The sequence below is a fragment of the Hypanus sabinus genome, chromosome 1 (assembly GCF_030144855.1).
Source record: "Hypanus sabinus isolate sHypSab1 chromosome 1, sHypSab1.hap1, whole genome shotgun sequence".
Classification (NCBI taxonomy): Eukaryota; Metazoa; Chordata; class Chondrichthyes; order Myliobatiformes; family Dasyatidae; genus Hypanus; species Hypanus sabinus.
In genome coordinates this window covers 92,436,115-92,462,239 of record NC_082706.1, presented here as the reverse complement: position 1 = coordinate 92,462,239, position 26,125 = coordinate 92,436,115, and the positions used below count along the sequence as shown (strand labels likewise).

General features: G+C 44.7%; 1 protein-coding gene across 12 annotated transcripts in view; it reads right to left on the bottom strand.

The window, feature by feature from the left end:
• Nucleotides 1-26,125, bottom strand: part of LOC132395489 (uncharacterized) — a 72,341-nt gene that overhangs the window by 21,727 nt on the left and 24,489 nt on the right. For 4 of the 12 annotated variants that reach the window (XM_059972191.1, XM_059972216.1, XM_059972243.1 and 1 more), the window contains 3 exons: nt 15,203-15,329; nt 14,064-14,247; nt 583-5,298 (listed from right to left, as the gene is read on the bottom strand). In XM_059972191.1, the coding sequence (XP_059828174.1) occupies nt 639-2,204 (1,566 nt within the window). In that variant the 5' untranslated portion in view covers nt 2,205-5,298; nt 14,064-14,247; nt 15,203-15,329 and the 3' untranslated portion in view covers nt 583-638. Of the gene's footprint in view, nt 1-582; nt 5,299-14,063; nt 14,248-15,202; nt 15,330-26,125 lie in introns of those variants that run through there. The other 8 variants (XR_009512636.1, XR_009512638.1, XR_009512639.1 and 5 more) reach the window with 3 other exon arrangements.

Sequence of the window (26,125 nt, the reverse complement as noted above, 5' to 3'; positions counted from 1 at the left end):
AGAACTGAGGGTATGGTTGTGTTGAACGCTGAGCGGTAGTCAATAAGCAATAAGTGTTACTATTGTCCTGGTGATCCAAGGCCAAGTGGAGTGCACCTTGAGATTTGCTCACAGGCAGCCACAAAGCAAGAAACCCAGTTAAAGATAAAGAAAACCCACAACCACTGCACAGAGAAAGAGGGAAAATGCACACATCATGCAAACAACAGATGCAAGTGACTGCATTCCGAACCAGATTGAGTCCTTAGATCTGCTCCCTGGAGCAGCCAGAGTAGGCCCAAGCCTTAATCTGAACTTCATTACATTAGCGGGGCAAAATCCACAGAGACGACAGCCACCGGAGAGAGGAATGAACATAGTGGAAGAGCAAGCAAAAGCAGCTGATGCACCATCAATAACTCACACTGAGACGTAGGCGAGATGTCGGCTTTTATTGACTGGAAGAAGGAACCAGGAGTGAGTGTCTATCATACAAGGTCTTGGAGACTGAGGCCGAGCGTTAGGCCGCAGATCTCCTTTATACAGGGGCCTGTGGGAGGAGCCACAGGAGCAGTCAGCAGGGGCGTGTCCCGACAGGCACATAGTTCACCACATTCACTCCCCCTTCGTTTGAAAAAGTCCTCATGTGGCGAAGTTTCTTACAAGTCAAGTCTATCAGGTGGTCGAATCTGTCGCTGCGATCTACGTAGCACCGGCTGTGACCGCATAGATGCCGGCAACATCGGTGATTGCACAGGGGACGGGGGTTGCGCGTGTTCTTGCCCACTAGGCGCCGGTGATCCCTCATGCATGTGCGAGGCGCCTGGTATAAATGCGTACGAAACGCCCGGTATACAAGTGTCGTGAGGAGTCTGTGTAGGGCCTGGTGAGCACGGTGTCAACTCTGGTGCAGGGTTCATAGTTACCGGAGAGCCTTCAGGGTAGTGGTCTGCTGCACCTGCGGGTGCCAGGTCGCGGATGGAGACCGTGTCCTCCCGCCCATCAGGTAAGACCACGTAAGCATACTGGGGGTTCGCATGTAGAAGGTGAACCCTCTCCACCAGCGGGGAGTATTTATTGCTCCTCACATGTTTCCGGAGCAGCACTGGCCCCGGGGACGTCAGCCAAACTGGTAGGGTGGTCCCAGTGACAGACTTCCTGGGAAAAGAGAATAGGCGTTCGTGAGGGGTGGCATTGGTGGACGTACATAACAGAGAGCGGATAGAGTGCAGTGCCTCAGGGAGGACCTCCTGCCATCGAGAGACCGGCAACCCTTTTGACTTAAGGGCTAAAAGTGTGGCCTTCCACACCGTGGCATTCTCCCGCTCCACCTGGCCATTACCCCGGGGATTATAACTCGTGGTCCGACTGGTAGCAATGCCCCTAGCTAGCAAGTACTGGCACAGCTCCTCACTCATAAAGGAGGACCCTCTATCACTATAGCAGGGATACCCGAACAGAGTGAAGAGCTGGCGCAGGGCTTTTATGACGGACGTGGCAGTGGTGTCGGGGCAGGGGATGGCAAAGGGGAACCGTGAGAACTCGTCAATAACACTGAGAAAATAGACATTGCGGTCAGTGGAGGGAAGGGGGCCCTTAAAGTCAACACTCAGGCGTTCAAAAGGGCGGGTGGCCTTGACAAGTTGTGCCGTGTCAGGACGGTAGAAGTGCGGTTTGCACTCAGCACAAATTTGGCAGTCCCTGGTCATCGTCCTGATGTCCTCCAAGGAGTATGGCAGGTTCTGAGCTTTCACAAAATGGTAAAAGCGGGTGATCCCCGGATGGCAAAGTTGTGCATGAAGGGCGTACAGCTGGTCGAGCTGTGTGCTAGCACATGTTCCCCGGGATAGGGCATCAGGGGGCTCATTGAGTCTGCCAGGCCGGTACAGGATATCATAGGTGTAGGTGGAGAGTTCTATCCTCCACCACAAAATCTTATCATTTTTGATCTTGCCCCACTGTTGGTTGCTGAACAGGAACGCAACCGAGCGCTGGTCGGTCAGCACGGTGAACCTTTTGCCAGCAAGATAGTGCCTCCAGTGCCTAACAGCCTCCACTATGGCCTGGGCTTCTTTCTCCACCGCGGAGTGCCGAATTTCGGAGCCTTGGAGGGTGCGAGAAAAGAATGCTACTGGTCTGCCTTCCTGATTGAGGGTAGCAGCCAGAGCGAAATCGGAGGCATCACACTCCACCTGGAAGGGAGCGGTCTCGTCCACTGCATGCATCGTAGCTTTGGCAATGTCCGCTTTAATGCAGTTGAAGGCCGCGCAGGCCTCAGCAGAGAGGGGAAACGAGGTAGACTTGACCAGGGGGCGAGCCTTGTCTGTGTAATGGGGGACCCATTGGGCTTAATAGGAAAAAAAACCCAGGCACCGTCTGAGGGCCTTGAGAGTGGTGGGAAGAGGGAGCTCTAACAGGGGGCGCATACGTTCGGGATCAGGGCCAATAACCCCGTTTTCCACGACATACCCAAGTATAGCAAGGCGGGTGGTACCAAAAACACACTTGTCCCTGTTATAAGTAAGGTTCAGAGCTGCGGCCACTTGGAGAAATCGTTGGAGGTTGGCGTCGTGATCTGGCCTGTCGTGACCACAGATGGTGATGTTATCCAGATAGGGAAATGTGGCCTGCAGTTGGTACTGGTCCACCATCCGGTCCATTTCCCTCTGGAAGACAGAGACACCATTCGTGACACCGAAAGGGACGCGCAGGAAGTGATAGAGCCTGCCGCCCGCCTCGAAGGCGGTGTAGGGGCGGTCCTCTGGGCAGATGGGGAGCTGGTGATAAGCGGATTTCAGATCTATTGTCGAGTACACCTTATACTGAGCAATCTGGTTGACCATATCCGCGATGCGGGGTAGGGGGTATGCGTCAAGCTGCGTAAACCTATTGATGGTTTGACTATAGTCCACCACCATCCTATCTTTCTGCCCAGTCCGAACAACAACTACCTGGGCCCTCCAAGGGCTTGAGCTTGGCTCAATGATCCCCTCCCTGAGCAGCCGCTGCACCTCCGACTGAATGAAGGCCCTGTCCCCCGCGCTGTACCTCCTGCTTTTGGTTGCCACAGGTTTACAGTCGGGGGTCAGGTTGGCGAACAGCGGTGGGGGAGGGACCTTGAGAGTGGAGAGGCTGCAAGTGTCGGTAGCGCAGCTGTTGGCCTGGTTCTGGATGGGATGTGTGTGTCCGTGTGTGTGTGTGGTCAGTAGCGGGGTATGAGAAGAAGTCCCACAAAACTGAGGATTCCGGACAGTGAGTGGTGGGAGGGGCCCGTCGTATACCATAGTCACACTTTTGAGATGGCTCTGGAAGTCCAGCCCCAATAGCACAGGTGCGCACAGTTGAGGCATGACCAGCAGCTCAAAGTCCCGATACTCTGTGCCTTGCACCACCAATGTCGCTACACAACCCGCCCGGATGTCTGCGGACTGCGACCCAGAGGCCAAATGGAACCTCCGACTGACCGGCCGCGTTGCGAGTCCGCAGCGTTGCACTGTGTCCGGGTGAATAAAACTCCCAGTGCTGCCCGTGTCAAACAGGCATCCAGTCCAGTGCCCCTCCACCTGGATGTCCATCATTGACCTTGCAAGCTGGTGTGGGGCGCTTTGGTCGAGGGTTACAGTGGCCACAGTTGGATCGCCGTCGGGGTGCCCGGTAAGCATCGGAGGGCCGGGGGCGGGGCATGCTGACGTCGACAAAGATGGCCGCTCACATCCGGGGTACCCGGTCAGCATCCGAGGGTCAGGGGCGGGGCGTGCTGACGTCGACAAAGATGGCCGCTCACATCCGGGCATGCAAGATGGCGGCCCCCACGTTTCACCCGCAGCGCTGCACTCCGCTCGAGGTTGAGACTTACAGACCTTGGCGAAGTGGCCCCGCTTTCTGCAGCTGGAGCAGGTCGCTTCTCGCGCTGGACAGCATTGTCGAGGATGTTTTTTTATGGCCACAGAAATAACAAAGCACGAGTTTCTGACGGGCCACAGCCGTGGTCTGGGTCGGGGAGCTCGTGGAATCGCGACTGGCGGCGGCGTTGGCGAATTCGCTCCCGGGAGCCGGCAGTGGCGGGGTCTGAGGAGTCCACGGAACCGGCGGGGAATCGCGCGACTGGACAGCGTCGGCGTAGTGCAAAGCAGCTTCTAGAGCGTTGGCCGTCTCTATCGCCGAGCTTAAGGTAAGATCTGAGTTTTCTAGCAGTCGCTGGCGCATGTACACTGACCTCAGTCCCGTCACAAAGGCGTCTCGCACCAGCAGCTCCGCATGCTGTTCTGCCGTGAGCGTCTTGCAGTCGCAAGGTCGGACGAGTGTCTGTAGTGCTCGGAGAAACTCAGCGCATGATTCGCCAGGCCGCTGTTGCCGGGTAGCTAAACGATGTCTTGCGTAGACGGTGTTCACCGGCCGCAGGTACTGTCGTTTGAGGGCGTCCAGTGCCCCATCGTAGGTCGGCAGGTCCCGGATAATGGAGTAAACTTTGGGGGTGACCCTCGAGAGTAGGATTCTGTGCATAACGGCGGGTTCAGTCGCACGAAGCTCCGCCAAGTATGATTGGAAGCATGCAAGCCAGTGTTCAAAAGCGAGAGCTGCGTCAGGGTCTTGAGGGTCCAAATCCAACCGGTCCGGACGCAAATCGGGTTCCATGTTTTAAAACTTCCAGTCAATAAAATTGATGCACCATCAATAACTCACACTGAGACGTAGGCGAGATATCGGCTTTTATTGACTGGAAGAAGGAACCAGGAGTGAGTGTCTATCATACAAGGTCTTGGAGACTGAGGCCGAGCGTCAGGCCGCAGATCTCCTTTATACAGGGGCCTGTGGGAGGAGCCACAGGAGCAGTCAGCAGGGGGCGTGTCCAGACAGGCACATAGTTCACCACACCAGCCCGGCCCTTGCCTCCACTCTCGGAATTCCCAGTCTATCTGCGCCAGTGTCCAAACACTGAGTAGTGCCTCACTCGAGGATCGGGGCCACGGCGCAGCGACACACCTGGGCTATGCAACCTGAAGCCATTCTCAATCTCACCAAATCGGCTCGGCTACAGCATTTGGAGCGCTCAGCCAGCTGGGGCCCCATCCTCAAGAACGTCAGCAAGAAACAATGTCGCCATGAATCCATTGTCAGAGGCTCCTACCACTTGGACGAGGTCCTCTTCCAGGCAGGAGATACAAGGCCCACAACTCAAGGTTCAACAACAGATCGTTCCCCACTGCCATCAGCTTCTTGAAACAACCTGAAAATCCTTAGCACAAGAGAATCTGCAGATGCTGGAAATCCGAGCAGCACTCACAAAATGCCGGAGGAGCTCAGCTGGCCAGGCAGCATCTGTGGAAAAGAGTAAACAGTCAACATTTCAGGCCAAGACCCTTCATCAGCTCTCCTTGTCAACTGTTTACTCTGGAAAATCCTTATTACTATTTTGGACTATATTTCTCTCTCAACCTTTCACTAGAGTCCCAATGTTTATTTTGTTCTTTATTTTGCACACAGGTGAGTTATGTATTAACTGATAATTTAAACTGGCATTAAATTGTTTGTCCTCGTTTTGAAAAGTACTGTGCTCCTGCCGCACAAAGCTAATTTTCATTACATCCATACCCTGTGTATATGCCTATATAGCAATGAATTCAAACTTGCTGACTGAAGCATTTATGAGGAAATCTGCAGATGCTGGAAATTCAAACAACAACACACACAAAGTGCTGGTGGAACACAGCAGGCCAGGCAGCATCTATAGGGAGAAGCAATGTTGACGTTTCGGGCCAAGACCCTTCGTCAGGGACTGAAGCATTTTGTGTTTTTAATTGTGACTGCAATCTTGTCAGATGAACTCCATGAGGTAACTGTACTATCCTCATATTTTCAATCTCATTTTTTTATTCTACACCCGAGTGCTCCTGTTTTAACTGCCACTTCAAAGTTTTTAAATAATGCACTGAAGGCATGTTGCTAGACCTGCTGTGAAGCGTTGTTAGTGCCAAGTGGATCAACGGGAGCTTAATGGACATGAAAGAGAACAAAACAGTGTCACACAAGAAAATAGGGAGAGTGAGGAATGGAAATCAGCTCTGAGTGGCCTTCTCCAGTGCCATATTAAGTAAAAATCAATGTTGCAGTATGGACTCTGATAGAAGTATAAATGAGATGCATTGTTTTGTTGACTGCTGCTGTGAGCAGTGAATTTGTTTTGTTTGCACACTAGTTACAGTAAGACTGAAGGAAAGATTTTTCACTCATGCTTAGAACCTGTCAAGCTCTTCTCCCCATCACACCTTCTCCTGGGGCTAGGTGTCTGGTTACATTTCCATTTGTGAGTGCCAGTACCTATTTGTTAATCAAAGGCCTCCTCCCACGGTCCAATTTTGGGAGTATCTAAAGTGTTTTATGACTTCTAACTATGGAATTAAAGCAATTTTGAACAATGCGTTGTCTTTTGAGTAGACGACAGAAAGACTTTTAAAGTGTTTTAAGCTATTGAAAAGTTTTCCTGCTGTGTTTTTCACGTCTTTTAGAATGACGGCAGATGTGTATCAGCTAGTGAAATGCTTTTGAAATGTAGGAGGGATCATATTTGGGTGGGGAATTACTCAGCCTAATTCCCTCCCCCTTTGCCATTCTATTCGGAAGGTAATAAAAGGCTGCAATTGTGTAGGCAATGGCTGTCTTCAGTTGTTTCCTGATGTTTTAAACATGTAAGCTTTCATGAATTTTAATAGTAAATGGAACCATACTCAGATCCTGGCCTTATTTATAATGCATGCAATCCTTTTTCATTTTGTCCCCAGGAACACTGGGGAAATTTTAGTTCTCCTGGATAGAGAGAAAGTGGCAAATATCAGACATTAAAACTAGTATGGTCTTGAATTCTTCTTTTACCCAGAGTGCTCTTAAAAGTTGTTTTTAAACTACCCAGGAAGAGCATTATTCTTTTCACATCTTCCAAAGTGAACCAAAGCACTTATAAACCCACAAAGTACTCCTGAAAGGAGGCTTGCCTGTTTTGGAAATACTTGCCTCATGTTCGGATTAAAATACGTCAGAGGAATACAACAAGTCTGGCAGCATCTGTGGAGGGAAATGTCTGATATTAAGTTTTACAAGACTGGTTAGAGGAAAGGGAATATGGGAACCAGGACCCATGAATGAAAACGGACTTTGGCTTGATAGTGGATTGTCAGGATTTTTCTGCATAATAATTGTAAAAATAATCATCTAATAGTAATATCACCCATCTGAGATACAGTTAAAAGCTTTGCAAGCCATCCAAACTGAGATCTACCTATTACCCTCTAGCCCTTGCTTCTTTTGCATCTTCCCTCTTTTTTTTAGACTGGTTACCTCCCTTCTTTCCCTCCAGTCCTGATGAGGGTCTCGATCTGAAACAACAGCGGTTCATATCCACTCCCAGATGCCGGCTGACTTGCTGAGTTCCGCCTGCCTCTTTGAATGCAGAATTTTGTCTGACGGTTACAGAGAAAGTGCAGTGCAGGAAGACATGCGAAGTACAAGGGCCATAATGAGAAATTAGGGGTTCATGATCAAGCAGAATCAAAACTGTCCTTGAGCCTGGTGGTATTGTTCTCAAGCTTCTGCACCTTGTGTCCTGTCCCCAAGTTCTAATGTTCCCCATGAGGGGAAGCAATCTCTCGGTATGACTTTGCAGATGGTAATGAGTTCCTGAGTTTAGCTCCACTCTCTTACCAAAGTAGCCTCACTATTATCTACCAATATTGAAGATTGCAGCTTGGCTTCTGATATGTCCTTGCTGTTCCAGTTTAATTCTGCTGTGGCGCCTGCAGTTTTGCTTCTGGTACTGTCAAAATATTCTGTAACAACTTTGGAGTCAATACTGCAAGTACACCTTCACACCTCTATGCTTTGTAATCTGAATTATCAGAGCCAACAGCGCAAAGAAGTAGTGAGGTCATTCAGAACGTCCATTCGGAAATCTGATGGCAGAGGGGAAGAAGCTGTTCCTAAATCGTTGAGTGTGTGCCTTCAGGTTCCTGTACCTCCTCCCTCATGTTAGCAATGAGAAGAGGACATGTTTGGGTGATGGGGGTCCTTCATGATAGATGTTGCCTTTCTGAGGCAACACTCCTTGAAGATATCTTGGATGCTACGGAGGCTAGTGCATGTGGTGCAGTTGACTGAGTTTACTTTGATACTGATACCAGACGATGAGGCAGCCCAATTAGAGTGCTCTCCACAGTTTATCCGTAGAACTTCGCGAGTGTCTTTGGTGACATCCCAAATCTCCTCAAACTCCTAATGAAATATAGCCACTGTTGTGCATTTTTTGTAACTGCATTGATGTGTTGGGCCCTGGACAGATCCTCTGAAATGATGACACCCAGGAATTTAAAGTTATTGATTTTCTCCACTTCGAATCCCCTGATGAGGACTGGCTCATGCACCTCCAGTTTTCTCCTCCTGTGATCAATAATCAGCTCTTGGTTTTGCTCAAGTTTGAGTGAGAGGTTGTTGTTGTGGCACTATTCAGCCAGATCTTCAATCTCCTTCTTATTTGCTGGTTCAACACCACCTTTGATTCGGCCAACAACAGTAGTATTGCTAGCAAATTAGAATACAACATTGGAGTTGTACTTAGCCTCACAGCTGTTAGAGAGGATTAAGAAGGAAACAACAATATTTTGAGCCTTGGTAGCTGAATATGCAAATGAGAAATCAGATTATCTGTATGGATGGCATACAGCACAGTTACAGCCTCTTTGGCCCAACAATTTCATGCCAATTATGGTGCCCCCTCTCTACCCCATGCCCAGGTAGTCCCAATTCCCTTTATCCATCCCATAGAGCTCTAAGCTCCACTCCTCCATTCACTTATCCAAGATGCTATTGTACCTGCCTTAACCACTTTCTCTGGCAGCTTGTTCCATCTACTCATCACCCTCTCTGTGAAAGGTTTGCCCCTCAGGGCCCTTTGTAATCTTTCACCACTTTGCCTCTTAGTTTTGGACTTACCTTGTCAAAAACTAAGACTTTGCACCTTATCGATGTCTCTCATAATCTTAAAAACATCTCCAAGCTTGCCTCATGTTCTCCTACGTTCCAAGGAATAAAGACCTGACCTGGTCAACTTTGTGATAGAACTTGGGCTCTCTAGTCCTGGCAATATCCTCATAAATCTTCCCTGCACTCTTTCCAGTTTAACCACATCTTCCCTATAACATGGTAACCAAAACTGTCCACAGTACTCCAAGTGAGGTTTCACCTTCAGCTTACACAATAATGTAATGTTCCAACTCTCATACACAATGCTCTGATTGGTGAAGGCCAATGTGCTAAACATCTTTTACACCACCTGGTCTACGTATGTGGCTGTTTTCAATGAGCTGAGCACTTGTACACCTTTCTCCCTCTGTTCCATTACACTCTCTGGTGCCCTATCATTCATAGTCCAAGTCCTATGCTGACATAATTCACAAATTCAACCTCATCCATCTCTTTAACACTCTCAGTCAATAATGGGGAAATTAAAATCTCCCACTAATATAACATTATTATTCTTTCAACTGTGAGCAATTTCTTTACACATCTTCTCCTCAGGTTCCCACTGACTATTGGGGGGCGGGAGGGGAGGCTCTATAGTGCCACTCTTCTGGAGTGACTTTCCCCTGCCTGTTACAACATGTGGAGCGCTTTCTCAAGAGCAAAAAAAAACTATTCTGATCAAGGTTAGAGGTGGAATTGGATGCATATCAGCTCTTGGCAGTGTTTGCAGGCCATTACTTCCTACAAAGCAAAATCTAGCAGCATGAATGAATGTGATGCTTCATTCCCAGATGAGCTCATTGCCTTTTATGCTCGCTTTGAAAGGGTATCTGCAGCATCTGCAACCCTGTGATCTCTATCTTGGAGGCTGATGTCAAATCACTTTTCTAAAGAGTGAACCTTTGCAAGGCAACAGGACCTGATGAGGTACCTGGTAGGGCTCTGAAAACCTGTGCTAACCAATGGGTGGGCATGTTCAAAGATATTTTCAATCTTTCATTACTACAGTTGGAAGTTCCCACCTGCTTCAAAAGGACAACAATTATACCAGTGCCCAAGAAGAGCAGAGAGAGCTACCTTAATGACCATCGTCCAGTGGCATTCATATCTACCATGATGAAGTGCTTTGAGTGGTTGGTTGTGGCTAGAGTCAACTTCTGCCTCACCAATGATCCTGGATCTACTGCAATTTGCCGATTGCAACAATAGGTCTATAGCGGATGTGATCTCATCGGCTCTTCTAGTGCCCTTAAATCACCTGGACAACACTAATGTTTAAGTGAGGCTGTTTATTGACTATAGCTCAACGATTAATACAATCGTTCCTACAAGACTGATAAAAAAACTCCAAAAACTGGGCCTCTGTACCTCCCTCTGCAACTGGATCCTTGACTTCTTCACTGGAAGACCACAGTCTGTGTAGATCAGAAATAACATCTCCAACTTGCTGATAATTAACACTGGCATACCTCAATGATGCAATATTAGCCCACTACTCTACCTTCTCTACACCCATGACTGCGTGGCTAGGCACAGCTCAAACACCATCTATAAATTTGCTGACAACACAACTATTATTGGCTGAACTTCATATGGTGATGGGAAGGTACATGGGAGCGAGATAGATCAGCTGGATGAGTGGTATCACAGCAATAACCTTGCACTGCATGTCAGTAAGACCAAAGAACTGATTGTGGACTTCAGAAAGTTTAAGATGAAGATCCACACACCAGTCCTCATAGAGGGATCAGCAGTAGAAAGGGTGAGCAATTTCAAGTTCCTGGATATCAACATCTCTGAGGATCTATCTAGGGCCCTACATATTGATACAGTTACAAAAATGGCATGAAAGCGGCTATACTTCATTGGGAGTTTGCAAGAATTCAGCATGTTATCTTAAACTTTGACAAACTTCTATAAATGCACAATAGAGAATATTCTGACTGGTTGCATCACAGCCTGTTATGGAACTCAATGTCCATGAACTTAAAATCCTACAAAAAGTAGTAAATTCAGCCCAGTCCGTCACAGGAGACGCTCTCCCCACCATTGAACACATCTACAAGGAGCGCTGCTACAAGAAAGCGTCATCAGGGAACCCCACCAGGTCATGCTCTCTTCTCACTGCTGCCATCGAAAAGGAGGTACAGAAGCCTCAGGTCCCACACTACCCAATTCAGGAACAGTTGTTACCCTTCAACCATCAGGCTCCCAAACCAGTGTAAATAGCTTCACTCAACTCAACACTGAACTGATTCCACAACCTATGGACTCACTTTAAAGGACTCTACAACACATGTTCTCAGTATTATTGATTGATTTATTCTTATTATTGGCGCTTTTTAGTAATTGCAGAGTTTGTTTTCTTATGCACAGGTTGTTTGTTGGACTTTGTGTAGATTTTCACTGATTCTATTGTATTTCTTTGTATTTTCTGTGAATGCCCACAAGAAAATAATCTCAGAGGCATATATGGTGACATAAATTTATTTTGAAATTTGAAGTTTGAACTCTAAACAACTTTTTCCTCTTAGAAATACTTGAGATCTATATCTGAGTAAGTCCCTTCCCATTGCACAGTTCATGGTCAATTTTTATTTTAATAATGCTTCTATGAAGCACACATAATTATTTTACTACATCAATGATATCATATGCCATCTTATTGTTGATACAACGAGGTTCATCCTGGTTATGAGGGGTAAAATGATAAATTGACATTTCATCATGGCCCAGTCTCCTGCCTTCTCACCCATATCGCTTCATGCCCTGACCAGCCAAGAATCTGTCAACCTCTGCCTTAAATATACATAAAAACTTGGTCTCCACAACTGCCCGTGGCAAAGAATTTGATAGATTAACTATTCTGTGGCTAAAGAAATTCCACCTAATCTCCATTCTAAAAGGACGCCCCTCCATTCTGTGGCTGTATCCTCTAGTTTTAGACTCTCCCACTGCAGAAAAGATCCTCTCCACATCCACTTTATCCAGGCTTTCACCATTCGATAGGTGTCAATGAGGTCATCTTCATTCTTCTGAATTCCAGCGAATACAGGCCCAGAGCCATCAAACACTCTTCATATGACAAACCATTCAATCCTGGAACCATTTTCATGAACCTCCTTCGAATCCTCTCCAGTTTCAGCACATCATCTCTAAGGTAAGAGGAGCAAACCTGCACACAATACTCTCAGTGAAGCCTCATCAGTGCTTTATAAAGCCTCACCATTACATACTTGCTGTTACGTTTTAGTCCTCTTGAAATAAATGTTAATGTTGCATTTGCTTCCTTCATCACAGACTCAACCTGCAAATTAACCTTTAGGGAATCCTGTACATGGACTCCCAAGTCCTTTGTGCATTAGTTTTTTTGTATTTTCTCTCTATTCAGAAAATAATCAACCCTTTCATTTCTTCTACCAAATTTGACCATAAACTTCCTGACACTGTATTCCATCTGCCACTTTACCCATTCTCCTAATCTGTCTAAATTCTTCTGAAGACTCACTATTTCCTCAAAGCTACCTGCCCCTCCACCTATCTTCGTATCATCTACAAACTTTGCAACAAAGCCATCAATTCCATCATCCAAATCATTGACAAATAACATTTAAAAAAATCAGTCCCAACACATACCCCTGTGGAGCACCACTGGTCACCAGCAGCCAACCAGAAAAGGCTTCCTTTATTCCCAGTCTTTGCCTCCTGCCAATAGCCACTGCTCTGTTCATGCTAGAATCTTCCCTATAATACCATGGGTGGTAGCTTGTTAAGCAACCTTATGTGTGGCACCTTGTCAAAGGCCTTCTGAAAATCTGAGTGCATAACATTAACCAATTCTCTTTTGTCTATCCTGCTTGTTACTTCTTCAAAGAAATCCAATAGATGTGTCAGGCAAAATTTTCCCTTGAGGAAACTACACTGACTACAGCCAATCTTATCATGTGCCTCCAAGTACCCTGAGACTTCATCCTTAATAATCAACCCCAATATCTTCCCAACCATTGAGGTCAAACTAAATGACCTATAGTTTCCTTCCTTCTGCCTCTCTCACTTCTTGAAGAGGTGGGTGATACTTGCAATTTTCCATTCTTCCAGAACCATTCCAGAATCTAGTGATTCTTGAAATATCATTATTAATGCCCCCACAATCTCTTTAGCCACCTCTTTCAGAACCCTGGGGTGTATACCATCTGGCTGCGAAGACTTATCTACCTTCAGACCTTTCAGTTTCCCAAGAACTTTCTCTCTATTTATGGTAACTTCACACATTTCATGACCCCTGACACCTGGAATTTCCACCATACTGCTAGTGTCTTCCACAATGATGCAAAATATTTACTCAGTTCATCTGCCATTTCATTGTCCCCCATTACTACCTCTCTGGCATTGTCTGATATCCACTCTCGCTTCTCTTTTACCTTATGTATCTGAAGAAACTTTTGGTATCCTCTTTAATATTATTGGCTAGCTTACTTTTGTATTCCATCTTCACCTTCTTAATGAACGTTTTTAATTGCCTTCTGTTGGTTTTTAAAAGTTTCCCAATCCACTAACTTCCCACTAATTTTTGCTCTATTATATGCCCTCTCTTTGGCTTTTAATGTTGGCTTTGCTTCTCTTTCAGGGTGAATGCAATCATATTATGTTCATTTGTCCCTAAGGATTCTTTTACATTGATCTCTCTAATTAATTCTGGCTCATTGCACAACACCCAGTCCAGATTAGCTAATTTTCTAGTGGGCTCAACCACGAACTGCTCTTAAAAAAACCACCTCACAGTCATTCTAGAAAATCCCCCTCTTGGAATCCAGCTCCAACCTGATTTTCCCAGTCTACCTGCATATTGAAATCCCCCATGACTATTGTGACATTGCCCTTTCGGCATGCATTTTCTATCTCTCATTGTAACTTGTAGACCACAGCCTCACTACTGTTTGTGGGTCTGTTTACAATCACATCAGGGTCCTTTAATCCTTGCAGTTCCTTAGCTCTATCCACTCTATCCAAAAGTTTTGATCTTGCATGTCAGCTGTATTTCTCCCTGTGTACAATTGTGTAGAAACCAAACATACCTGATTGACTGCTTTCAGAGCTGCGACCCTGTTTGGCAGCATTGTACAGCTCAGTGGATCTGAGGCTTGGAAATGGAATTGATTTATTATAGCCTCCCATACAGTGAAAAGCTTGTTAGTGCACATGGTTCATTACACATTGTTGGACCTACAGATGATTCCATTCAGAAGGCTCTTCAGAAGTCTAGAATGAAGTGTAAATATTGTGGTTACAGCTATTTCATTAGATGTTAATAACAAAGAAATAACAGTAACCAACCTACTCTAAGTATGAACTAAAGGAAGAAGACAAAGAAAGACCGAAGACAAAGAAAGACCGGGAACAAAGAAGTAGTGATCATTTTATACTGTTAAACTAAACAGATGAGAAAATTCCTTGATTAGAACAGCCTAATCATTTAGATTTATGGCATGATACAGGCTACAGACAAAGGAACTACAAAAAAGAGAATCAGCTTTACTACAAGTTACTAAAATTGTAATTGTACAACCATATAAGCAAGCATAAAGACAATTAAACTAGAAGGAAAGTATCAATTCAGACCCTAATTAAGCAAGATCTATCAATTACACAGTGCATGGTGGTATACAAAGTAAAACAGTAACAGAATCAAGTGTTATAGTTAATAGAGAAACTGTTGTGCATATGGACGGTAAGGTGCAAGATCATAATAAGGTGGATTGTGTACTAGGGAACCATTCAATAGTCTTATAACAGCAGGGTAGAAGCTGTCCTTGAGTCTGGTGTATGTGCTTTCAAGCTTTGGTATATTCTGCTTGATGGGAGAATGGAGATGAGAGAATGCCTGAGATGGGTGGAGTCATTGATTATGAGGCAGCAAGAATTTAGTACCATGGATTATTGAATAGTTCAATTCCCGATTTTTGTAGCAAAAAAAATCTGTAAAAGTTTATCTGAAATAGATTAAAGATGAATCTTATGAAAAACACAACTGTCAGAACCATTCCAAAATTTTCTTTGTATGAAATCCACAAAAAAATACAAGCTAATTCCAATTGTCTTATATACAGATTTTGAGGTCTCCATTTAAGAAGTGAATTCATTACCAAATTTTGATAAATATTTTAGTTATTCAATGGCAAAACAGATTAAGTGAATGTTGCCATTCTGACTTCACCTGCATTGCAGCTGGTGTTTCCACTGTGTGTTCCACCACACACTGATGAAATCAGCCGTGTCCTCGCTACTGGTCATTCTGTGTGTCAGTCGCTCTTATATGAAGGCTTGTCTGACCTCTAATTTTTCTGAAAGCCAAATAAGATGCTGTAGGTGCTGAAAATCATACGTTTAAAAGCAGAAAATGCTGGAAGCACTCAGCAGGTTAGGTGGCATTTGAGGAAAGGGAAAGGGTTAATGTTTCAGGTCAAAGAAGTTTCTTTGGAACTGGGAAGGGGGGAAAAGAAGAAAACATTCCACTGACTTCCAGAGCTGCCTTAGCTTCGCTTTATCTCACTCTGCCTCCTGCAATGGAATTGAGTCCATCTCTTGCTTTCTCTGATGTATTTGCTCAGATGTTGAGACTTTCTGCATGCGTGCTTTTTTCTGTACTGTGGCTTCCAGCTACCATCATGAATAAAATGTTTGACCACATCTCATCCATATCTCTCCCCTCCTCTCCTTAACTTCAAGTATAAGACCATAAGACATAGGAGCAGAAGTAGGCCATTTGGCCCATTGATTCTGCTCTGCCAATCATAGGCTGATCCAATTCCAGTCATTCCACTCCCCTGCCTTCTCCCCATACTCTTTGATGGCCTGATAATCAAGAAACTATCTATCTCTGCCTTGCATACATGCAATGACTTGGCCTCCACAGCCGCTCATGGCAACAAATTCCACAGATTTACCACCCTCGGACTAAATTAATTTGTCTGCATCTCTGTTCTAAATGGACATCCTTCAATCCTGAAGTCGTGCCTTCTTGTCCTAGAATCCCCTATCATGGGAAATAACTTTGCCATATCTAATCTGTTCAGGTTTTTTAACATTCGGAATGTTTCTACGAGATCCCCCCTCATTCTCCTGAACTCCAGGGGATACAGCCCAAGAGCCACCAGATGTTCCTCATATGGTAACCCTTTCATTCCTGGAATCATTCTCGTGAATCTTCTCTGAATCCTCTCCAATGTCAGTATATCCTTTCTAAAATAAGGAGCCCAAAACTGCACACAATACTCCAAGTGTGGTCTCACGAGTACCTTATAGAGCCTCAACATCACGTCCCTACTCTTATATTCTATACCTCTAGAAATGAATGCCAGCATTGCATTCACCTTCTTCACCACCGACTCAACCTAGAGGTTAACCTTTAGGGTATCCTGCACAAGGACTCCCAAGTCTCTTTGCACCTCTGCATTTTGAATTCTCTCCCTATCTAAATAATACTCTACCCGTTTATTTCTTCCACCAAAGTGCATGACCATACACTTTCCAACACTGGATTTCATTTGCCACTTCTTTGCCCATTTTTAAGCCTCTCTGCAGACTCTCTGTTTCCTCAATATTACAAGCTCCTCCACCTATCTTTGTATCATTTGCAAATTTAGCCACAAATCCATTAATCCCATAGACCAAATCATTGACATACGTTGTAAAAAGCAGCAGTCCCAACACCGACCCCTGTAGAACTCCACTGGTTACCGGCAGCCAGTCAGAATAGGATCCCTTTATTCCCACTCTCTGTTTTCTGCCGATCAGCCAATGCTCCGCCCATGTTAGTAACTCCCCTGTAATTCCATGGGCTCTTATTTTGCTAAGCAGCCTCATGTGCGGCACCTTGTCAAAGGCCTTCTGAAACTCCAAGTACACCACATCTACTGCATCTCCTTTGTCTACCCTGCTTATAATTTCCTTAAAGAATTGCATTAGGCTTGTCAGGCAGGATTTTCCTTTCAGGAAACCATGCTGACTTTGGCTCATGTGCCTCCAGGTATTCCATAATCTCATCCCTAACAATCGATTCCAACAACTTCCCAACCACTGATATCAGACTAACAGGTCTGTAGTTTCCTTTCTGCTGCCTCCCACCCTTCTTAAATAGCGGAGTAACATTTGCAATTTTCCAGGCATTCAGAACAATGTCAGAATCCATCAATTCCTGAAAGATAACTGTTAACACCTCTGCAATCTCTCCAGCTACTTCCTTCAGAACCCGAGGGTGCATTCCATCAGGTCCAGGAGATTTATCCGCCCTCAGACCATTAAGCTTCCTGAGCACCTTCTCAGTTGTAATTTTCACTGCACAAACTTCACTCCCCTGACACTCTTGAATGTCCCGTATACTGCAGATGTCTTCCATAGTGAAGACTGAAGACTGATGCAAAATACACATTCAGTTCTCCTGCCATCTCTGTGTCTCTCATTACAGTATCTCCAGAGTCATTTTGTATTGGTCCTATACCTACCCTCGACTCTCTTTTAACCTTTATATAAAAAAGCTTTTAGTATCTTCTTTGATATTAGTCACCAGCTTCCTCTCATAATTCATCTTTTCCTCCCTAATGACCTTTTTAGTTTCCTTCTGCAAGTTATTAAAAGCTCCCAATCCTCTATCTTCCCACTAGCTCTGCCTTCCTTGTCAGCCACTGTATTGTCCTTCTTCCTTTTGAAAATTTGGAATATGTCTGTCTTGCACTTCCCTCATTTTTCACAGGAACTCCAGCCATTTCTGCTCCGCTGTTCTTCCTGCAAATGAAGATTCCCTGGTCCTCACTTTCCACCCACCAACCTCTACATAGAACATACTTGGCAAATTCACTCACCTTCAAAAAGATTCCTCCATCAGACACACCTTCCTCTCTCATCCTTTCATGACCCCTAATTCCGCTAATCTATTCTCATTAACAAGATCACTACTGGCACTTTCTATTGCTGCTGCAGGTGTTGTAACTCCTATCCTTTCGCCTCTTCCCACTTTCCAGGGACCCAAACGGGGAAAACATGTTTCACTCTTCCTTCTTCCATTCTAATGTGCTGCATTCAGTGCTCAGAGTGTGCTCTGCACTACATTGGAGAAACCTGATGCCGAATGTGAAACTGCTTTACAGAATACCTGGGCAACACACACAAAATGCTGGAGGAACTCAGCAAGTCAGGCAGCGTCTATGAAAATGAATAAACAGTCAACATTTCAGGCCAAGAATCTTCTTCAGGTCTGGAAAGGGAAGGGGAAGTCAGCAGGTTAGAAAGGTGAGGGGAGGGAAAGGAGGACAGCTAGAAGATGATAGGTGAAGCCAGATAGGCAGGAAAGGTAAAGGACTGGAGTGGAAGGAATCTAATAGGAGAGGAGAGTGGACCATAGAAGAGAAGGAAGGAGGAGGGGAATCCAGGAGGAGGTGATAGGCAGGAGAGAAGAGGAAAGAGGCCAGAGTGGAGAATAGAAGAAGAAGGGGGGGGGAATTTTTTTTACCAAAAGGGGAAAATCAATATCCAGACCATCATATTGGAGGCTACCCTGACAGAATATAAGGTGTTGCTCCTCCATTTTGAGGGTGGCCTCATCTTAGCTCAAGAGGAAGCCATGGACTGACATGTTGGAACAGGAATGGGAATGGGAATTAAAATGTTTGGCCACTGGGAAGATCCACTTTCGGAGGATGGAATGGAGGTGCTCAACGAAGCGATCCCCCAATTTATGATGGATCTCATCAATGTAGTGCCAGCCAGTGGTGTAGAGCAATCAGCACTGGACTTTGAGGCAAGTGGTCTAGAGTTCGAATCCGGCTGGCTCCTTGAACGCTTTCCATCTGTGCTGGGCTGAGCCTCATAAAAACAACAGTCAAATGCTACAAAAGTGCCACTTGATACACCACAGGTGCAAAAAAGAACAACAAACAACACCATTGTTGAGGAGGAGACATCAGGAGCACCAGACACAATAGACGACCCCCGCAGATTTGCAGGTGCAGTGTTGCCTCACCTGGAAGGACTGTTTGGGGCTCTGAATGGAAGAGAGGGAGGAGGTGAATGAGTAGGTGTAGCATTTTGGCTGCCTCCAGGGATAAGTGCCAGGAGTGGGATGAGTGTACGGATATACAGACTTTCTCTCTTCTGGTCAGACCAGACTTCCTGAATGATCTGCCCATGTTTGGTATAGACAGCTTTCCTGAAAGGATAGGCATAAGCTTTGCACAAGGATTGACGTCACTGCTTTGAATTCAGTAAACTTCGACCTTTCACAAAGCAGAACAAAGACATACAACTTTACAAGCTCCTGCAAGTACACCACGGTGTTACAATCGTGTATTTACAAATTACATGAAGGAGAGTAAGAGAGTAAAGAAAAAATGTTGTAGTTGATTTAATTTCTGCCCCCTTTTTCTTCTTCCGTGTCTTTTCATTTGGTAAAAACCTGTTACATCTTTAACTTTTGAGACCTTAGATCTGCTTTCATTTTCTACAGATAGTGGCTGCTGTATTGTGAAAGCATTGGGAACTCCATATCCCACATAGTACATGGGCGGAAACAGTTTACTGATGATCCTGTTAATGAATTATAGACCAAAGTTCAAAAGAAACTAAACACCTAAAAAGGCACAGAGCAAACAATGGTGGAACGTTTACCCAACAAAGCTGCTGTACAAGTGACCATTGGACAGGGCAGAGAGTTGTGGTACTTTTGCCTAACTCACAGACAGGAAGTCTCATAATTTCTGGTTCTAATGTTTCTGCCAGAGTCACTTTCTTATTTCAAAAATAAACTTTATTCATAAAAAAATTAAGAACGCTTGACTTAAAGATAACAATCTCCCATAAATTTAAACTCTAAGGTCCAACATACAGCACATACACATATTCATTACGATGCACAGCAGAACTTGTTTCCTTCATCTGTTGACTTTGGCTTCTAGTAATTGTTCCTTCTTATGTGCTTTTTAATTGAAAAGGAGGGTGGTGAATACACGACTGAAGGTGTTTGAATGAAAAGAAGGAAGAGAATCTTCTATTTGTTCATTCATTCCTTCATTCATTCAAAGATACAGCACAGTAACAGGTCATTCCAGCCCAATATGCTCACGCTGCCCAAATAAACCCATGTGACCAATTAACCGACAATCCCAATTTTGGAACGTGGAGGAAACCGCTGTGGTCACGGCCTTGGCATTAACGAACAAACTCCTTTACAGGCAACATAGTTAGAAATCGACAGCCAGCTCCTTGATGACATCACTGAGATGTGTTTGAAGGAAGGGTGCACGGTGTAGAGGTTATCACCATGCATAACAGTACAAGCAACCTGGGTTCCATTCCCACAGCTGCCTGTAATGAGTTTGTACTGAGGAAGGCATGGGTTTCCTCCCACAGTCCAAAGATGTACTGGTTCGTAGGTTAATTGGTCATTGTAAATTGTCCCGTGATTAATCTAGGGTTAAATCGGGTGATTGCTGGAGGGTGTGGTTCAAAGGGCCCAAAGGCGTATTCCTTGTTGTGAAAGAATAATAAAACAAAATGAAGTGAAGATAACGGCTGGGAGTTCAACATCCACATTGTATTGACAGCACAGGCAAGTGGGCATAGGGAGTCGAGTGGTTTTGTTGGTTAAAAAATGAAATCAAATCCTTGGAAAGAAGTGACGTAGGATCCTTGTGCATTGAGTTAAGAAACTGCAAGGGGAAACAGACCCTGATGGGAGTTACCTGCAGGCATTGGAACAGTAGCCAGGAAGTCGGCTACAAATTATAATGGGAGATAGGAAAGGCATGTGAAAAGGGCAGCGTTATGATGGTCATGGAGGATTTCAGTATGCAGGTAGATTAGGAAAATTAGGTTGGTGCTGGATCCCAAGAGAAGGAATTTGTAAAATGCGTAGGATGTGGCCTTTAGAGCACCTTGTGGTCGAGCCAACTCAGGTGAAGCCATTTCTGAATTGGGTATTGTGTAATGAAGCAGATTTGATTAGGGAGCTTCAGGTAAAGCAACCCTCAGGTGGCTGTGATCATAATATGATGGAATTCACCCTGCAGTTTGAGGGGGAGAAGATAAAGTCAGTATCAGTATTACAGTGGAGTAGAGCACATTACAGAAGCATGAGAGAGAAGCTGTCCAAAGCTGATTGGGAGTGGGCACTAGGAGGGATGACTTAGAGCAGCAAAGACTGGAGATTCTGGGGGCAATTTGGAAGATGCAGGATCAGTTCATCTCAAAGATGAAGAAGTATTCTAAAGGGAGGATGAAGCAATAAAGTCTAACAAGGGAAGTCAAAGACAGCACAAAAGCAAAAGAGAGGCCTTACTATGCAGCAAAAATTAGAGGGAAGTTAGAGGATTGGGAAGCTTTAAAAACCCAATAGAAGGCATTTATAAAAAATGAATCAAGAGTGGGCATTGGACCGCTGGAAGATGATGCTGGAGATTCTGCATCAGTCTTCACTGTGGAAGACACCAGCAGCATGTCAGAAATTTGAGAGTAGAGGGGGCAGAAGTGAATGAATGTAGTAACTATTATAAGGAGAAAGGGAAGCTGAAAAATCTGTAAATGGCTTAGTCACTTGGACCAGATGGATTACACCCCAGACTTTTGAAAGTGGAAGCTGGAGAGGTTGCATTAGTAGTGAGGCCAGTTAGCCTGACCTCAGTTGTTGGCAAGATGTTAGAGCCCATTATTAATGATGAGGTATTGTGGTATTTGGAGGCACATGATAAAATAGGCTGAAGTCAACGTTGTTTTCTAAAGGGGAAATCTTGCCTAACAAATCTGTTGGAAATCTTTGAGGAAATGACAAGTTGGATACACAAAGGAGAATCAGTGGATGTTGTTTGCTCGGATTTCCAGAAGGCTTTTGACCAGGTGCCACACACGAGTCTGCTGAACAAAAGCCCATGGTATTACTGGAAAGATACGAGCATGGCCAGAAGTTTAACTGACTGGAAAGAGGCAAAGCATGAGGATAAAGGAGGCCCTTTCTGATTGACTGCAGTGACTAGCGGTGTTTCAAAGGGATAAGTGTTGGATCTGCTACCTTTCATGTTATATATTAATGATCTGGATGACAGAACTGATTACTTTGTGGCCAAGTTTGTGGATGATACAAAAATGGGTGGAGGGGAGGGTAGTGTTGAGGAAGCAGGAAGTATGCATTTGGCGAGCTTGAGATCATTGTGTAATGAAGCACTTAGCAAAGCTCAATAAAAATAAGTTAGGTTTAAACTGAGTGGACATTTTGGGAGCAGCCAGTGTGGGAGTGGTCAGTATTAGAGTGGATAGTTTGAGACTTCGGCTCAAGAGGCTTCAGCAAAGACAGGCGAGATTCTGGTTTCTCTCGTTCTTTCTTTCTCTCCATCTTATCATGCAATTAGAGCAGTGGGAATGCCAGGAAGGATGGCAGAATGATAAGGTGCAAGACACAGGTGACCGTCAGGAAAGAGAAAGGGGATAGGCAGCCTGTGCAGGGATTCCCTCTGGCTGTTCCATTCAATAAACAAGTATATTGCTTTGGATATTATTGAAGGGACGGCCTAGCACAGGAAAGCCACAGCAGTCAGGTCTGTGGCACTGAATCTGGTTCTATGATGCAGACAGAAGTGGGAGAAGAGGAGTGCAGTGGTAACAGAGGATTCATTGTTTTGGGAAACAGATAGAAGGCTTGGTGGACAAGAATGAGTTTCCCAAATGGTATGTTGCCTCCCAGGTGCCAGGTTAGGAATATCTGAGATTGAGTCCAAAGCATTCTTAAGGGGGAGAGTAAGCAGCCTGAGGCCATGGTCCACCTTGATGCCAATAACATAGACAGGAAGGGTGACATGATTCAGGGAGTTAAGTGCTAAGTTAAAGGACAAGACCTCCAGGGTTGTGATCTCAGGATTGCCACCTGTGCACTAGAAATAAGAAACTAATACAGTTTAATACGTAGTTAAGGAAATGACGCAAGAGGGAGGGTTTCAGGGTTTTGGATCATTGGGCTGTCCTTCAGGGAAGGAAGGACCTGAACAGATGGGATGGATTGTGAACAAAACAAAAGAGATGGTTGTTGCCTTCAGGAGGTCACTCCTTGCTGAACATCGACGGCTCCTCGGTAGAGATCGTTAAGAGCACCAAATTTCTTGGTGTTCACCTGACAGAGAATCTCACCTGGTCCCTCACGACCAGACTATATAACAGTTTCTTCCCCCAAGCTATCAGACTCCTCAATACCCGAAGCCTGGACTGACACCTTGCCCTATTGTCCTGTTTATTATTTATTGTAATGTCTGCACTGTTTTTGTGCACTTTATGCAATCCAGTGTAGGTCTGTACTCTAGTGTAGCTTTCTCTGTGTTGTTTTTTATGTAGTTCAGTCTAGTTTTTGTACTGTGTCGTGTAACACCATGGTCCTGAAAAACGTTGTCTCATTTTTACTATGTACTGTACCAGCAGTTATGGTTGAAATGACAATAAAAGTGACTTGACTTTACTTGGATTGGAGGGGGACTAATATCCTTGCAGGAAGCTTTGCTAGAGCTGCTCCAGGGTACGGAGGATGAGATAAACTGGAGTAGCAGGGGGGATTGAACTGAAAATCTCCAGGCACATAGTGAAGTGGTTATGGGGAAAGGTGTTGTTCAGACAACATACAAAGACAGGAATCGAAATCAGGAACACTGGGGCAATAATGTTCTGAGTTACATCTATTTCAATGCAAGGAGTATGTAGGTGGATGAGTTTAGGGCAAGGGTTAGCATGTGGAATTATGACATTAATGAAACTTGGTTGCAGGGGAGCAGGGCAGGACTGGCAGCTCAATATTCCAGGGTTCCTTTATCATAGGCATGATGGTTCTCATTTGCTCTTTGCAACCTCATTGGTTCTTCATGCAGCCTTGGATCACCTGGACAAATACCAATGTCAGGGTGCTGTTTATTGACTATACTTCAGCGTGTAACACATTCACTCCTACTGTTCTGATCAAAAAGCATCAGACTTGGGCTTCTCTTCCTCCCAAATTGACTTCCTAACTGGAAAACCACCATCTATGTGGACCACCCAAAAGTCAGCCAGATTTAGAGGAACAAATTTGAACAGATATTGCAGACAGTTGAAAGACTCCCATACTGTAAAAAGACTGGATGGGATAGAGTTTCTCAGATCTATTCAGGGAAGTTTTCTTAACCAATGTATAAAGGTCCCAACTAGAGAGAGTGCAATACAGAATCTCCTATGAGGGAATGAGACAAGGCAGGTGACAGAAGTGTGTGTAGAGCAACACTTTGGATCTACTGATCATAATTCCATTAATTTCAAGATAACTATGAAGGATAGGTCTGATCCTTGGGTTGAAATTCTAAATTGGAGAAAGGCCAGTTTTGATGGCATCCAAAAGGATCTAACAGGTAAGGAATTGGGAGAGATTGTTTCTGGCAAAGAGATGCTTGGTAAGCGGGGAGGACTTCAAGAGCAAAATTTGAAGTGTGTAGAGTATATATGTTCCTGTCAGAACAAAAAGCAAGAGTAAAAGCACTAGGAAAACTGGTTAAGAAGAAGAAGGAGGTGTATATCAGGTATAGACATCAAGGAACAAATGAGATACTTGAGGAGTAGAGGAAATGCTGGAGAACACTTGGGGGAAATCAGAAGAGCTAAAAAATGTGTGCTGTTACTCTAGCAGACAAGGTGAAGGAGAATTCCAAAGGCTTCTACTCTATTTGGTCCCCTCCTACATTTACTCATCAGTTAATAACCCATCAGGCATGATTGATAAGTTTGTGGCCTAAGGTAGCAGGAGATGAGTTATTAACTTCAAACTTTCTGCATTTTCACTCAGAGTTGAACTGCGTGTGCATGTAACGAGAGCCGTATAACTCATCTCCTTCTACCTTAGGCCACGAACTTATCAATCACCCCTGCTGTGGATACTTTCTGGAAGTCCAAAATCCGTATTCTCCACGACCGCTGGACTAAGTGTGTATATGTAAGAGAAAAATGTAAGAGAGTAAATGTATGAAAAATAAATGTGCTAGGTTTTCTAAAATTGACTCCTTCCACCTTAGGCCACAAACTTATCAATCACCCCTTGTATATTTACTTGAGAGATGGACACAGTCTATGGAACTGAGGCAAAACAGCAGTGAGGTCATAGATGACATATGGATGATAAAGGAGGATGCTTACTCTCTTGAGGCAAATTAGGGTGGATAAGTCCCTAAGGCCTGACAAGGTATTCCCTGAAATCTTGTTGGAAACTAGTGCAAAATTGCAGGGGGCACAGCAGAGGTATTTAAAATATCCTTAGTCACGAATGAGGGCCAGAGAGTTGGAGGATAGCTAATGTCATTCTATTGTTTAAGAAAGGCTCTATAAGTAAGTTAGGAAATTATAGGTCCGTGAGGCTGACATCAGTAGTGGGAAAGATATTGCAAGGTATGCTAATGGACAGGATATATAAATATTTGGATAGACAGGGCCTGATTAGGGATGATCAGAATGGCTTTATGCATGGTAGGTCAAGCCTAGCTGAACTTATAGAGATTTTCAAGGAAATTGCCAGGAAAGTTGATGAAGGAAAAGTTGTAGATGTCGTCTACATGTTCGAGGCCTTTGACAAGTTTCCACATTGGAAACTCATCAAGAAGGTTCAATTGCTTGCCAACAGGATAAGGTAGAAAACTGGATTTGACACTGGCTTCATGGGAGAAGCCAGAGCGTGGCAGTAGGTATTGTGTCTCTGACTGAAGTCCTTTGACTAGTGGTGTGCTGCAAGGGTTGGTTCTGGGTCCATTGTTGTTCGTCATCTTTATCAACGATCTGGATGATAATCGGGTAAACTGGATCAGCAAATTTGCAGATGGCAGATTGGGAGTTTAGTGGACATCAAGAAAAGCAATAAATATTGCAGAGGGATCTGAACCAGATGGAAAAAAATGGGCTGAAAAATGGAAGATGGAATTTAGTGCAGATAAATGTGATGTGTTGCACTTTGGAATGACAAGTCACCGTAGGAATTACAGAGTGAATGATGGGGCACTGAGGAGTGCAGTTGAACAATGAGATTTGGGAATATAGATCATTCATTAGAAGTGGCGTCACAGGTAGATATGGTTGTAAAGAGAGGTTTTGGCACACTGGCCTT